The sequence below is a fragment of the Oryza glaberrima genome, chromosome 5, assembly GCF_000147395.1.
Source record: "Oryza glaberrima chromosome 5, OglaRS2, whole genome shotgun sequence".
Lineage (NCBI taxonomy): Eukaryota > Viridiplantae > Streptophyta > Magnoliopsida > Poales > Poaceae > Oryza > Oryza glaberrima.
In genome coordinates, this window is record NC_068330.1 from 2407541 (window position 1) to 2423706 (window position 16166).

The following is a 16166-nucleotide window of genomic DNA, read 5'->3' on the forward strand; positions in this document are numbered from 1 at the left end:
CTGCACTGATTTTTGTCTGAGGGTGCATGCATGGATAAGGATGGATGCTATTGGCCATCCATGCAACAAGTTTGCAGGGTGCACGAATGCACGATGGCCTCACTCCCTCGTGTGTTATTGTGTTAGGTCTGCTATTTTCTTTTTTTAAAAAATATAGTCCAAAAGAGAGACGAGGTGGGGAAGACTTGATTATATTGTTCTCTTTTTTTTTTCAGAACACGCAATACGATTACGCATCTTTTCACCGAAAGACGGGGAAAAGAAAAGAAAAACTCAAATCACCCATACAAACTGATTGATTGAAATAGGATCACATCAAGGTGGAAGGGAAAAAAAATTAAAACAACATATATCTTTTATATGAACTCTAGATGACAACAACATTAACAGTCAGATTTAGGATAAGTGTGTACATTAACATCTACTCCCTCCGTCCCAAAAAAAAGACAAACCCTGGTTTCCGTGTCCAACGTTTGACCGTCCGTCTTATTTGAAAAAATTATAAAAAAAATTAAAAAGACAAGTCACGCATAAAATATTAATCATGTTTTATCATCTAACAACAATGAAAATACGAATTATAAAAAAATTTTATATAAGACGGACAGTCAAAGTTAGACACGAAAACCCGGGGTTTGTCTTTTTTTTTTTTTGGGACGGAGGAAGTATCTGTATTGTAATGTGTTTTTTTTAAAAAAAAAGAAAAAGCTTGCATGCATGATTTCTATGCTAGTTTAAAAAGAGCAGTGATGGTGATGAGGGGTTAATCTGTCATCACCAACTACTTACTCTTTTGTAATAAAGAAATAATATGTGGGGTCAAAAGGTTCACATGTTAACCACCCCATCGTCTCTAATTTTACTGGGAAAGACAAATGATATTATAACGTCATATGGATCATATATTAATTACAAATATATATAGAATTTAAGAGATGATATATACAGAAAATAATGATAATAGCAAGTTAATCATTATTTTTCGTCAATTAAAATTCTGTTGCCACAAAATGTTTCATCTGATTATAATAAGTTCTTATATTTTTTTACTCAGCAGCAGTAGTAATACCATTATCATCAAGCCTATGGTCACATCATTCACGCCAAGTGTCCAAGCACCTACTCCGAAGCTTCTTGCTGATTAAATTAGACGGAAATGGAGCTGCTAACTGATGCCTAAATTATAAATGTCAGCATGTGTAGAACGAGGAAGAACTCACATCAAGCTTTCTCAAGAGAGATAGAGACAGAGACAGAGTTTAGAGAGACATCGGAGATGGTCGCGAAGGTGTACGGAGTGGCGGCGTCGCCGTACGTGGCGACGGTGCTGGTGTGCCTGGAGGAGGCCGGCGCCAGCTACGAGCTCGTCGCCGTCGACATGGCCGCCGGCGAGAACAGGTCCCGCCACCACCTCGCCCGGAGCGTACGCCCCTCTTTGCCCTCTCCAACTCTAAGATTCGCTTCACTTTCATACATGATGCATCTCGATCTCTTCTTGCACAAAATCAATTAATTGCTCGCTAGAAACCTTTTCATCTCTGAATTAATTAACCAATCAATCAAATCAAATTCGGCTATATCGTTCAAAAAAAATCAAATTCGGCTATATTTCGTTCATATTTGCACGTGTTTCTCGCAGCCCTTTGGCAAGATCCCTGCCTTTGAGGACGGAGAAGTCACTCTCTTTGGTATGAGGAACACCACACCTCACCCGAATTACTGTGATATGCTCCATCTCAATTACTTATATATTGGAAATGAATAATGAGTATTCACTTTTTTTGAAAGGAATATTCACATATTATTATTATTATTATTATTATTATTATTATTATTATTATTATTATTATTATTATTATTATTATTATTACCAGAGTCGCGTGCAATTCAACGCTACGTGCTTCGCAAGTACAACAAACCGGATCTCTTAAGAGAAGGCAACCTTGAGGAGTCGGCAATGGTGGACATGTGGATGGAGGTGGAGGCGCACCACTACGACCCTGGCATCTCCCACATTATCCGGGAGTGCGTCATCAAGCCGATGATCGGCGGCGGCGCTCGTGACCAGGCCATCGTCGACGAGAACGTCGAGAAGCTGAGGAAGGTGCTGGAGGTGTACGAGCGGAGGTTGTCGGAGTCGGAGTACCTCGCCGGAGATTTCGTCAGCGTCGCCGACCTGAACCACTTCCCCTACACCTACTACCTCATGACCACCGAGTACGCCACGCTGGTGGAGTCATGCACGAACGTCAAAGCATGGTGGGAGCGGCTGCTCGCGAGGCCGGCGGTGAGGAAGGTGGCCGCTCTTTTCCCCCCTGTGACATCAGCCTGAAGAAGCTCCACCTCTTGGCGTTAATGACAATGACAGTTGGGCCCCATTGTATTGTTAACTTAGGTTATGGTTGGGACCCACTTGTCAGTGTCAGTTCGCTAGCATATAGAATTACTATATGAAGTACTATGCATTATTGTGCGTCTATCAATAGAAGAATAAACCAGAGGAGATACCACTATACAGTGTACACGGCATTGGCAATGTGTCAATGTACATGACACCTATTATTTTTTTATCACAAAGCAGTATATCTACCATTGTTCATGTCATTATTGAAATTCATTGTGAACAGGCTAGGATCATATGTCCTAATTACTGGATGTTGTGGAGGAAACTAGAAACAGAGGCAGTGCGAGGTACAAGCACAAAGTAGAACAACTGTTTGCTGAGCCGCACACTTGTTTGGACACTACCACTTTCATGCAAAATTCATGCATATATATAAATATATTTACACCTGATGCATTTTAGCTTAATTAAATTCATTTCCAAAGAAGTAGTAGCAAATCAAGCGAAACAAAAGCAAAAATAAAGCAATAAAGATGAAGGCTTCCTCGTTGGCCGCCGTCGCCGCCGCGGTGCTCGTCGCCGCGGCGTGCTCCGGGCGCGCGCCGGTGGCGGAGGCGACGATCGAGAGCACGTGCGGGGCGGCGGCGAAGGGCGACCGGCGCGTGGACGTCGGCTTCTGCGCGCGGCAGTTCGCGTCGTACCACGGCGCGGCGGAGGCGGACGCGTGGGGGCTCGCCAAGATCGCGGCGCTCATCGGCGTCAACCTCGCCGACGACGCCGTGTTCGACATCGGCGCCGGCAAGATCCGCCCCTCCCCCGGCGGCGGCGCCAAGGGGGACAAGGCCATGGACGCGTGCGCCAAGGCGTACGACGCCGTCGGGGTCGCCTTCGCGGAGGCCGCCGACGAGCTGGGCTCGCGCCGGTACGCCGCGGCGAGGCAGGAGCTGGCGCGCGTGGCGGCGCTCGTGCAGCGGTGCGACGGCGGCCTCTCCCGGGCCGGCGCCAGGTCGCCGCTGCCCAGGTACAGCGCCGACTGCCAGCAGGTGGCCATCATCGGCATCGCCTTTACTAGCCTCCTCAAGTGACACGTCGCCGCGTCGAACATCTTTGGTGGTGTGGCTTGGTTCTTGGCTGCTTACGTACAAAGTGAATAAATTTTGTATCTGTAGTTTATAAAATCGAATAAATTAAGACAATTCATTGGGTGTTTGTTTGGTTTAGGAGGTTGATTTTCATTGTGTTAGATTATATTTGGTCGAGTGATATAAATATTTTGGGACTATCTATATTTATGGCGCCATATTTTTCAACAAAAAAATAGTCGACATGTATTTACATTGTAGCTTCCTAAATTACATATGTAATTTTAGTGTATTTACAATGTAAATCCTAAAAATACATATATAAGTCCTAAAATTACATATGTAAATCCCAAATTTACATATTAATTACATATGTAAGTGATGTGTAAGTGAGGTGTAACCACTGTGTAAATTCGTATAAATATATAAATAATTATTAATTTTACAACGGAGGTGAAGTGCTAATGAGCTTAGAGCTTGATTAGGTGCAGCTGGTTCTTTCACATAAGGTGTAAGATGGGTGCATGTGCTTGAAACGAATCTTATCGGAGGATCTCACGGTTAAAACATCCGACTGTAAATTATCCTAAAATATGTCGACACAAATTTAGCAATATCGAATATTTTTGTGTAATGTGACCAAAGTTCTAGATCAATGGGTTGAGAAACAACATCGACAAACGTGGGATGCTATTTCTGAATGGTTTTAAATTTTAACAAGGAAAAGATGAGATTGTACCTATGTTATTAGGATGGGAACAATGGTTCAGAACGACGGATGCGGCATGATTCCACGTTCTTGGTGACTTAGATTTTGTAATGTTGGATTTGAAAATTCATGTTATTTGCCCACTTCCTTTTACCAAATTTTGGCCAAGACCATAGATACCATGTTACTGCCAAATAACAAACTTTTTGTGTATTCAAAATTTAAAAACCTGTTTCCAAAAAAAATCGCATAACTGTCAGTGGGAAGTTCCATGCGTTGTAATCCAAATGAACAACTCATATTTCGTTTTCACCATGTAACTGAATTCTAGTCCAATATGAGTTTGGTCCAACAAATTGTAGGATCAAGCTGATGGCAAATGAACAAGGGGGAATTCAGATCAACCCTCGATAAATTAAATCAAAAAATACGAATAAAAGTTACTCAGGTTTATGTCAAACCGTATGGTTCAACATATGGATAAAGTTAAGCGATAAATTCAAGGCGAGATCATAGCATTTCATATCCTTATCGGACTAAAACAAACAAACAAATTGATAATAGTAGTCATTTTGACATAGATCTTTGTTCCAAATTCATATGTGCAAATTAGAAAGGGATAAAAACTTCCATGATATATTCATGTCACTGCCAAACAGTGCAATGCCCATTGTGACACCTGATTATTATTAATTACATCAAGAGTCGTGCAGCACGTACAGATGGATCAGCAGCTCATGCCGGCGTCCAAGGGCGCGTCCATCTCGCCGTCGGCGAGCATGTCGGCGAGCACCATCCCTGCGACCGCGCCGCCGACGACCCCCATGCCGAGCCCCGCCCCCATCCCCATCCCTCCTCCACCGCCGTGACTCGCCGCGCCATGGCCGTACGGCGCTGGGCCATAGCCGTACCCGTAATGGTGGTGGTGGTGATGGTGGTGCTGCGCGTGCGCGCCGCCGCCGCCGCCGCCGTAGGGCGAGCCGTGGTGGTACGCCAGCGTTGGCGACTGCGCCGCGCCGCGGCGGCCGCCGCTGTGGCGCCCGGCCGACGGGTACGCGGTGATCGCGCCGAGCTGGAGGCCCTTCCCGCTGACATGCCGCGTCGACGACGCGCCGCGGGCGCCGGCGGCGGACGCCGGCTCGGCGGCTTCGTCGGTGATCTGGTACGATATGTGGAGCACGCCGCACTTCCGGCCGCTGACGGGGCGGCGCACGTGGTAGCTGAGGTGCCTGTGCTCGCCGCCCTCGGGCGCCGCGGCGACGAGGTCCTTGACCGGGACGAACACCTCCCCGACGTCGCTGTCGCCGAAGACGCGCTCGGCGCGGAGCAGCACGTGCAGCGCGATGGCGCGCATGTCGGCGCCGGCGTCGGGGATGGGGAAGCGGAGCGGCGCGTGCCACATGGGGCTCCGGCCGCCCTCCCGGTCGGCGTGCGTCCGGTGCGTCGGCACCCGCGGGTCGCCGCCGGAGATGGACGCCACGGCGTACACGCGCATCTTGGAGAACATCGTCACCTTCTTGAGGTTCTTGGCCGAGACCAGCGTCACCTCCAGCACCCGGCGCGCCATCGCCGCCGCGGCGAACGGCCGGCCGGTCACTGACGGCGACCGATCAAATGAAGCCGCAAATGATTTTTTCTCTCGCAAGTGTTCACGTTCTTGGATTAAGGAAGGACGATGCACGCAGGGTGGTTAATTGCAAACAAGGTTAATTAAGATTTGAGGGCTTAATTTGTGTTTACGAGGTGTAATTAATTTGTGCGGCGAGCCGTTCATGTCGGTGGCATATAGTGCCATGGGTATTTTTAGTAGTAGAGGTTTGGAGAGCACAAAGGTCATTTCTCTGTTGGTTTCACCTCCATTGCTGTGGCAATGTGACTGGATTTGAATTCTACTTGAGGATATGTGTTCAATCTTTTTAAAACATAGGCAGAATTTTTGCCTCATTTTGTTTGATAGAGAAGAGATACACAACACCAACAAAGAAAGGGCTCCCTCTCAAACACTAATCTATTTAAAACTCAAACTCAAGCACACCACATAAACTACAATGATATATGTTCATGTTTCCCTTTTAGGTCATGTTTGGAACAGAGGAATGGAAAACACATAAATAGGAAAAAAGAACATAGGAAAACAATGGAATTCAAAACACAGGAAGATAAATTTTGGACTGTTTGGATCACATGAAAAAATTGACAGAGAAACACAGATGCAAGCATGAAGCAAAGGAAATTTTCCTTTAGATCAAAGTAGATGTTTTTTATTTCCTATGAAAATGGAGGAATTACTACCTTTCCAAAGGAAACCAACAACCCCATTCATTTGTTCCAACTAACTTCATAGGAAAAATTTCCAAAGTATTATAAACGTAAAAAAAAGTCCTTCAAAAGTTGTTCCCAACATGGACTTAGAGGTTGCGATTATTTAGAATTTTTTTCCTATTTTGAGCCTAACGCACGCTCCCAGTTTACCCCATGGGCCCCCTTTATCGGCAAGTGACCGACAGGTGGGTCCGTAGACAATCGGGATGAAAATTTCGGCTGTAATGCTCCACAGGTCGGCTGATAGGTGAGCCCGTTACATCCGGTTGATCTGTTTGGAGGGACAACGACAAGATCAAGCATATCAACCCCTATGGGTTGGGCCCCACTTTCGTATGCATACATGTGTACTGTGAAAGTGTGAACTCCCCTTAACATATAAAATGAGGATCTATGTCACAAAGAAGGAGGTTTGACTAGCTAAAATAGGCTAAGTTAGATTCACATCTCAGACTCAACAAAGAAGGGTTCATCATGTCCCTGCAAGAAAAAGGATTCATCCTCTCTCACTTAGATCATCCCAACATCATCTACCATAAACTTGATCATCATCACTTAGAGTGAGTTTGAGGAGAAGGGGATTAAGAAGATTGGAAAGATACGTAAAACGAAGTGAGCTATTAGCGCATAATTAGTTACGTATTAACTATTTTAAATTTCAAAAATGGACTAATATGATTTTTTAAAGCAACTTTCCTATAGAATTCTTTTTTATAAAAAATGCATCGTTTAGTAGTTTGGGAAGCGTGCGCGGGAATACGATGTCCTTTCTCACCCTATGTCACCAGAACGAACGCTCCCTTAGTGCAAGAACGTAGGAGTAGGGCATTACGATTTCGAGCAATCTAAACCTGTATAAACCATCTGTCTTCATTCTCTAATATCCCCTCGTTCTCATGCACGACTTGAGCACGAGCTCAAACCTGCACCATGACCGAACTATCAAATGAGGGTACTTTGCCTTCCTGCTAGGGGAGTTCCTTGCTCTAATAGTATTGAACACTTGGCGCATTAAACATGAAAAAAAAAGATACTATCATAGACACCATATCAACGAGAAACACACGTCGTTGATATATATTTTGTTCTTTTTATACTTAAATTGCACTGATGAGTTTTAGGATAAACTCAAACAATCAATTTCTACCAAAATAATAGGTGACTAATTGATAAATAAGTAACAAATGACATATATGTATATAAAACAGATATATCAGGCCCACAGTAACATCACGCGGATAACCATCTATGCTACGCGCCCACTGTTTCGACGAAACCGCTCCTGCGTCTCTTCGTAAAATACCCCGATACACCATTACAATTACGCGCAAATGCCACGCTACTTTGTCTCACTTTATAAAAACTTTGCTACCCCTATATGTCATTTCGCATTATCGTTCGACTATATAACATAGGTCCGCATCTGGCTTGCCCGACATAGAAACCATTTCTCTCATTTCTTTTTTCTCCTCTCTTCCCAATTTCCCATCATGCCCCCGATCCCCTCCCGTTCGGGGCCCAAGCTCCCGAAATCCCCCATCCCCAAAAGTCCCAAACCCAAGCCCAAATCGAGAGACCCCGCAACCAAATCTAGGGTTTCGCCTCCTCTCCGCAGGATGTCCGATCCCGCCCCCGCCGCCGCCGCCTCCACCGCCACGGCCACGGCCGCCGCCGGCTCCGGCGCCATCGTGCACCCCGGAGGCGGCGGCGCGTGGCCGCGCGGCGTCCGGTTCGGCGACATGGTCTGGGGCAAGGTCAAGTCCCACCCGTGGTGGCCCGGCCACGTCTACAGCATCACCCTCACCAGCGACGGGGAGGTTCGCCGGGGCTACCGCGACGGCCTCGTCCTCGTCGCCTTCTTCGGCGACTCGAGCTACGGCTGGTTCGAGCCGCACGAGCTCCTCCCCTTCGAGGAGCACTTCCGGGAGAAGTTCGCCCAGCCGGGTGGCCGCAACTTCCCCACCGCCATCGACGAGGCCGCCGACGAGGTCGCCCGCCGCGCCGCCCTCGCGTTCCTCTGCCCCTGCCACCGCCCCAACGCCGCTCGCCCCCACGAGCTCGACCCGAGGTACCTCCTCGTCGACGTGCCTGGATTCGACACCGACGCCGAGTACCACCCCGAGCAGGTTGCCGCGGAGCGGGAGAAGATCGATCCGCGGGCGCTGCTGGACTACCTGAAGGGCGCCGCCGTGGAGCAGCTGGACGCCGCCGAGCTGATCGGCAAGCCCAAGCGGCACATCCCGGCGGTCCAGATGAGCTCCATGCTTGAGGCCTACCGCCTATCCAGATACGCGCTGAAGGATCCCACCTACGCCCAAGCTTTCGGGATGGACTACGACGAGGCGCAAGCGGCGAAAACAGCGTTGGAGAAGAAAGCTCGAGAAGGTATACTCACTCGCATGCCCAATCCTATTAATCCTTTTAGCTGCGCTGTATGCTACTATGCTATTGTTTCTGCTGCTATGTACTCGAACATGCTCGTTAAGCTAACCGTAATACCATTGCTGCGATATAGATTGAAGTTTGATTCCTTTGTTCTGAATAGAAGTGTAGATCTGGTTCAATTAGTTTTCTGTTTCATATTTTTGTTGATCTGTCTGTTGCATGATTGTTGTTTCATTGGGGTTGATGTGGTTTGTCACACGATTATTATAGAATTGATTCAAAATGAAGTAAAATTTGACAGATGCATTGCAGCAACCAATCTTGAGTTGTCGTAGATTCATGGGTATTGCCATGATCTCCAATTTGATATCTTATTTTTTCCAAACAATTACTAAGGGTACAATGAGAACTTATTTCCCCACTACCTTGTAGGAATATATTTTTTTAAAAAAAGATTAGGGCCTGTTATTATTCGATTGTGATTTTGTTTTGTCATGCTTTTATTCATATATCTCAATTAGAGATTTACGTGCTACTTAGTACTTGCTGCAGTTTATAGGCCAGGCCTCAGTTCCTAACTTGCTATATGTTTGGAAATCGTGAGGTCCTCTCTTTTCCTAACATTTATGCATCATTTTTCTGTTCATTGCCCATGCACTTCAGATTGTATGCTTGCTGTTTGTTTTTTTTTCATCCCTATAGTTTGGCATTTAGACATGTGCAAGCAGTGCACAACACAACATTTGTTGGTTAAGCGTAACTAAAGTCATGCATCATAAAGGACTACTATAAATATTGGTTAATGTACCTGATAAAACAGAGTTATGAGAAGTGAATGTGATTGGATTTCTCATCTGCATAACATGTTTTGTTCTGGATGCACTATTCCTTGTTCATTGATGAAGCAGGCTCTGAGGTAAGGTGGTTGAGTTCACCTTTACATTGTGAAGGAAGGCACCAAGTTAAGATACGTATGACTACAACATTTGTTAGCCGTGCTTGTTGGTTATTATATATTTATTAAACATGTATAAAATGTATGAACATTAACTACGTATAAGTTTCTTTGCTGTTATTTTAGATGCATCTAGCTGAACCATTCGGAAGCGGTAAATATGATTAGGATTTCTGTTCTTTATGAAAAAGGGTAATTCTCAAGATTTGCGCATAACATAACAATCACAAGAAAGGAAATCATATAATTATGTATCGTCAACCTAAAAAATATATAAACGAAGCGTTCTTTGCAGACTCCAAGTTTATAAGTCTGAGAGATCCATGCCTGGAGTAAAGCAAGGTGCATCTAGCTTGCACTAGGATCAGAGGTTCCAACACCATCAAATAGTGAGGGTACTGAAAGGGGGATCAATCTTTTGCCTCTCCTGTCCATGTTCTTGACCACCACTAGTGTGTTTAAGTTGCTCCTTCGGTTAGAAGCCCCCCTCCATTCTTCCCGTGATCACAAATCCTTCATATTGGAATTGTCTCTTCATATTACCTTCTGCTGCTGCTGTCCTGTTCCAGTGATTTACTTCCCTTCTCGTCCTTTTCTTAACTCGACTAGTTCCTTTCTTAAGATGATGCCTTCAGCTATTGCTGCTGCTGTCCTATTCCTGGAATTAACTTCTCTTCTCGTTCTTTTGTTAACAAAACTTGTTCCTAGAATCAATGCTAGTTCCTTTCTGAAAATGATGCCTTCAGCAACTTTGCTTTGCCTTCAGAGTTCGTAGCGGTTATCATAGGTTCCTTTTGCACAGAACAGAATGATTAGGGAAACACTAGAGCCTTCAGTTTAGTTTAGTTTATTACTCTTTCCATCCGAAAATATAAGATGTTAGGACTGGATGAGAGACATCATATTACTATTAATTTGAACATGATGTTTAGATTCACAGTGCTATGATGTGCTCTATCTGATCCTAGTACCTTATATTTTGGGACGGGGGAGTACTACACTAGAGCCTTTTAGTTTAGTTTATTTTTGAAAAGCTAATCACAGTGCACAAAAAAACTGAACCTCTCCGGTTGCCACCAAGAAATAGCTCCCCGCGGTTTTGCTTGTTCTAGGCGATGCTTCTTCCTGCCCGGACAAATTCTCCTCTTTCCTAGGAAAAAGCAAAGATTCCATGAATTGAATATATAGACACCCCTTAGGTTGAAATTCATCCGAAATTCGAAACGAATCCACATAAGATTATTTCAGTAAATGGACATGAATAACATTAAATTACAAATTCCACCTGAATTCTCCATCACTCTCTTTTGGCGAGATGGTGATACCGAGTCACATGGAAGCTTGGAAAGACGTGGAGAGCCAATGGGGGTTGGAGAGGCATCACAGAATATGCTCCTCCTCCGTTAGATATTTGGTGGCCGATGAGCGAGACAGACGCCAGCATTTGTGCCGTCCAGGAGCAAAGCACTGGTGAATTTTGTCCTGCCGTGTCAGTCGGACTGTCACCCTGTCTTGGCTTAAATAAAAAAGCTTTTGAAGCATTAAACCCCCAAAATGGATCAACCAATCCTTGCCTCTCTACTCTTTAGCCATTCCAATTTTCTGCGTTAGATAATGATCAATTGACAAAGAAGAAAGTTAAAGGAGCTCATTGGCTCTCTCTGGAGCTATTTTTCAACTAGACATAATAATTCATGGAAGGGAATGAAGGGATTTCCCTTCAAGAAGAAGATCTCACTTTGCATGGCAAATGAGACCAAAGGCGAATCTCTTCCTGCCACAAACAAATCCCAAGACCAAGAATATAGGTGACGGTCACGTAGTAGTAGCAGCATTGGTAGTGGTTGTACGTCATTACTTGCAATTTGCATGTGCGTGCACGTATGTAGGCACATTTTCTTTTTTTAAAAAAAAATTCTGATACATTGTGTTCGCTCGAGAGAGAGAGAAGCCACTACATACTCAATTCGTTTCAAAATAAGTTAACCTAGCACATTATATGACTATCCTATTTAAATTTTAAAATAAATTAACCTAGTACAGTATGTGACATATTCTATTTAAATTTGTAGTATTAGGATATGTCACATTCTGTATTATTTTTTTTTGGGATAGAGGGAGTATAATATTTTTCTTTTCGCCATAGAAAAAAATCACTGTTTTTTTGGTTGGATATTAACCTGGCCCAAAGAGAGAATCCCAGGAGAAGCAGAGTCGCCAGCACTCACCTTTTGCATCCACCGACACGGATGGACGGCTAGGATGGATCTACCGACGGTCTGGATTGCGCGCTGGAAGAGTCACCCATCTATCCTCGCCAGTCGCTGATTCTTTTTTTAATTTTTGGCATTGCTACACTTTCTTTCTTTCTTTCTTTTTGCAAGGTCTTTTTTGTGTGTCATACACATTGATTTGTCAAGGAGATGAGTAACAAATAAATATAAATAAAAAGAAAAAAAATCAGGATGCATTTCCCTTTACTACTCTCCAGCTCGTGCTTTCTCCTCATTCTTCTTTTTTCCCCCAAGAGTGAATTGCACTTGCACGTGTTCTGTTACACAGTATCAGTGAAAGCCTTAATTTTTTTTTCTTTTTGTTGAGACATGTGGCAGTCAAAGCCTTCATAAACGAACGAAATGTCATGATGTTTTTTTAAATCTCTCTAGGCAAGAGACGTGTTTGGTGGGACCGGAAAACACAGGAGGAACCCCAGGATGATCAGGGCGAGTCTTCAAATACAACTCCTGCAGGTATTGTACTGTACAGTATATATACGACTGTACATATTCTTTTCATTTTTATTATACTTGTATTATTTTGTATTTTACATTTTTCTTCCTTCCAAAAATCCAATTTCTTTCAAAACAAAAAAAAAACCCCGACTATTTTAACTCAATCACAATATCATTAGTTAAATTAGTTTATTGTTGTTTTATATATTTCAAATACAACTTCTGCAGGATTGTAATGTACAGTATATACGAGTACACATATTCTTTTCATTTTTATTATACTAGTATAGTATTTTGCATTTTCTTCCAAAAATCCTATTTCTTTCAAATCCAAAAACACTCGTCTATTTTAATGTTGATATAATTTCCACTAGCTCAATCACAATATTTAAATTAGTTTATTGTTGTTTTTTATTTCATATATATAAAAATGGAAAACCATTTGCGTTGACTTGGTCTTGATGTGTGGCTACGATGCGTTTGCAGGTCGTCCGGCGAAGGGCCGCAAGAAGGCGGCGGAGAATCCCGGCGGCCGCCGCCGGAAGGGCAGCGCGGCCAGCACGGCGGCGAGGCTCATGGAGAAGATCATGCCCAGCGCGGCGGCGATGAAGCCCAGGGCCAAGAAGAAGGACCAGTACCTGCTCAAGCGCCGCGACGACGCGCGCGCCCCGCCGCCGCCGTCCATGCCGGACGCCTTCCCGGCGGCGCCCATGGCCCCCGCTCTCGACGACGTCCCGCCGGGGTTCCCTTCCGATCCCCCGACGCCGCCGCTCCCCAGCAGCACCCTCGCCGCCGACGAGGAGTTCTTGCTGCAGAGGCGCACTCCACCGCCGCTGCTGTCCGCGCCACCCACCCCGCTCGCGCTTCCTCCCGCCGCCGCCGGGCAGGTCGGCGACGGCGGCGCGCCCACGGACGCCGCCACCGCCGCCGCCGCCGCCGCGGCGCCGAAGAAGGCGACCAAGCCGAAGAAGGCAGCCGCCCGCAAGCGCGAGCGCGAGGAACCCGCTGACGCCGCCGCCGCTGCCGCCGCAGGCGGCGTTGCCGGCGAGCCTAAGAAGAAGAAAAAGAAGAAGCTCGCCGAGCTCAACGGCGTGGCGGTCGCCGCCGCCGGCAAGCCGGGGTTATTGCCTGCTAAGGTAGACCATGATCTGAAGCAGGTAATATCCGAGCTTCAAAGCCTTCCTCTCGTTGCCTCCTATGTCGCCGGCCGCCGCAGCATCTCTGACGAAGCTCGCTCCTTCCTCCTCGCCTTCCGCTCCAAGTCTTTCAAGAAGAGCCATGAGAACGATCCACCCGAGGACAACAAGGCCTCTAAGCCCAATGCCGCCACCGCCGCCGACGGCCAGAAGCCGCCGGCGAAGAAGAAGCCGGCCGCGAGGCCCGGCGACACCACCGCCGCCTCCGCCAAGGTTGCCGGCGTCAAGCGCGCCCCGTCTGATCGCCAGGAGGAGCTTGCCACCAAGAAGAAAGCCAAGCTCAACAAGATCAAGACGCTCGCCACTGACAAGAAGGCCGCCGGTCTGGAGCTCGCCGCCGCGGCGCCTGCGGCGGCGAGGAAGAATGATGCGATCGCTGCCAGGAAGAAGGAGAAGGAGCCGGCTCTGGCTCCGGCGATCAAGACGCCATCGCCGACGGCGCTGATGATGAAGTTCCCGCCGAAGACCACGCTGCCATCGGTGGCCTCCCTCAAGGCGAGGTTCGCGCGGTTCGGGCCGCTCGACGTCGACGGCATCCGCGTCTACTGGAAGTCCCACATGTGCCGCGTCATCTACAGGTTCAAGTCCGACGCCGACGTCGCGCTCAAGTACGCGCGCGCCAACACCACCATGTTCGGCCAGGTCGCGCCCAACTACTACCTCCGCGGCGTCGAGTCGGACGGCGACCTCGCCGCCGACGCTGCACCTCCGCCTCCGCAGCAGCGCTCCGAGCTTCGCCTCATGGAGACGGCCCCGTTCAGGCCCGGGACCTCCGGCGGCAACGGCGCGCCGCTGCCGCTGTCCAGGGCCGTGCCGGCGCGCGCGGTGGTTGGGCAGCAGCCCAAGTCGATCCTCAAGAAGACGGTCACCGACGACGGCGCGCCGTCGCCGGCGGCGCTCCGTGATGCCCCGCGGGTGAAGTTCATGCTCGACGCCGGGGACAGCAAGCTCGAGCCGCCGCCACCTGCAGCGCCGGCGAGCGGCGGCGGAGACGCCGCCGCGCCGCTCGCCAAGAGCGCCACCAAGTCGGTCGGGTTCGCGCCACCGCCTCTCCAGCCGCCGGCGCGCCCGGCACAGCACCCCCACCTGCAGCCGCCGGCGCGTCCAGCGCAGCAGCCTCCTCGCCCGCCGGTGACCCAGCCACTCCCTCCGCCGCCGCCTCTCCATCAGCACCAGCCATACCAACCTCGCCACACCGACGCGCTGCCGCTGCCGCTGCCGCCGCCACCGCCGCCGCCATTCTCCGTGCAGCAGCAGCAGCTCCCTCCACCGCCACCATACCACCTCCGCCACAGCATCGACGGCATGCACCACCAGCTCCCCGGACCACCGCTGCCGCCGTCGTACCAGCATCGCGCCGCCGCCGGCGTCGTCTTCCCCGGACAGCATCAGCAGCAGCCATACCGCCCCAACAACGACACCCAGCTCGGCCTCCCCGGCGCCGGCGCCGCCGCCGGTGACGTCACGCCGGCGTGGAAGAGAGGAGGGAGAGAGTTCGACGAGGAGTTGATGAGGGTGATGCGGGGAATCGCCAAGATGGTGGAGCCATTGACGGACAAGAACGGCAACTTCCCCTACCACCTCTTCACCTCAGCTTGAGAGAGAGTGAGCAGCGTCTCTCACAGACATATGGGCCCCACTGTCAGTGGCAGTAGCTGGGCTACCATAACCTCTTCACCTCGGCTCGAGTGAGAGAGAGCTGTCTCTCTCACAGACAGATGGGCCCCACTGTCAGTGGCAGTAGCTGGGCTGGTAGTACTAGTAGTTGGACTAGTAGCTTGGTGACTTAATTTTGCCAAGAAGAAAAAGGATTTTAAAAACAAGGTGTGTGTGCCTGTCATGTGATGTACTCTTGTTGTAGCGGTACTGGGATTAAGTTTGGTTTGGTATGGGTGCATCGACCATACTATTATTAGTACCTTTATTTCTGGGATTGACTCATGGTCAAGTGAAGAAACAGTTGCAGACTTGCAATATATTATTTCTGACTATGATGTTGCAGGGATAACATAGGAAAATCAAAATCCACAAACCGTCAAGTAGCTCTTCACGAGGCACGACTTATCTCCATTTTAAGCTCCCCGGCTGCGTTAAATAGTCTTGATTCTCGCTCTGGATTATTAGGTTCAGTAGGTTTAGAATTCAAAACTGTAATAGTAGTTCTAGATTTTTTTAAACTTATCGGTGAGAAACTGAGAGTACGAAAAAAATTCTTTAGCTCTTCCAAACAACACCTTAGCTTTGTATTCTTAGTTGTTGCTCTTTGTCAACTAGCTATTGGGTCATCAGATTCCCGTATATAACGTGCCATATTGGTGAGGAACTTTATCATCCTTCATATATGACTTTCGCCTTTTACTCTGTTATAGTTCCTAGCTACGCCTCTCTCTCTCTCTCTCTCACACACACACACATTGAGATGGCCTCCTTTTTTATTTTTC

The 16166-nt window shown here is 47.8% G+C and overlaps 4 protein-coding genes across 5 annotated transcripts; 3 read left to right on the plus strand and 1 right to left on the minus strand.

The window, feature by feature from the left end:
- The first annotated feature begins 1072 nt into the window (after positions 1-1072).
- Positions 1073-2753, plus strand: LOC127773108 (probable glutathione S-transferase GSTF1). The gene is made up of 3 exons (XM_052299126.1): positions 1073-1423; positions 1640-1688; positions 1875-2753. The coding sequence occupies exons 1-3, from the start codon at positions 1196-1198 to the stop codon at positions 2330-2332; spliced, it is 735 nt and encodes a 244-aa protein (XP_052155086.1). The 5' UTR covers positions 1073-1195; the 3' UTR covers positions 2333-2753.
- Positions 2754-2798: 45 nt separating this feature from the next.
- Positions 2799-3484, plus strand: LOC127773109 (pectinesterase inhibitor 8-like). Its single transcript, XM_052299127.1, has one exon. It carries the CDS (start codon positions 2878-2880, stop codon positions 3427-3429), a length of 552 nt encoding a protein of 183 aa, XP_052155087.1. The 5' UTR covers positions 2799-2877; the 3' UTR covers positions 3430-3484.
- A 1267-nt stretch (positions 3485-4751) lies between these two features.
- LOC127774720 (protein SRC2-like) lies at positions 4752-5821 on the minus strand. Its single transcript, XM_052301003.1, has one exon. It carries the CDS (start codon positions 5700-5702, stop codon positions 4863-4865), a length of 840 nt encoding a protein of 279 aa, XP_052156963.1. The 5' UTR covers positions 5703-5821; the 3' UTR covers positions 4752-4862.
- A 2111-nt stretch (positions 5822-7932) lies between these two features.
- LOC127773476 (PWWP domain-containing protein 1-like) lies at positions 7933-15643 on the plus strand. 2 transcript variants are annotated; one of them, XM_052299544.1, is made up of 4 exons: positions 7933-8842; positions 12464-12547; positions 13016-13686; positions 13792-15643. In XM_052299544.1, exons 1-4 carry the CDS (start codon positions 7948-7950, stop codon positions 15322-15324), a joined length of 3183 nt encoding a protein of 1060 aa, XP_052155504.1. In that variant the 5' UTR covers positions 7933-7947; the 3' UTR covers positions 15325-15643. The 2 variants fall into 2 exon arrangements, with proteins under 2 accessions (XP_052155504.1, XP_052155503.1); XM_052299543.1 differs by having other exon boundaries at positions 13016-15643.
- The last annotated feature ends 523 nt before the right edge of the window (positions 15644-16166 follow it).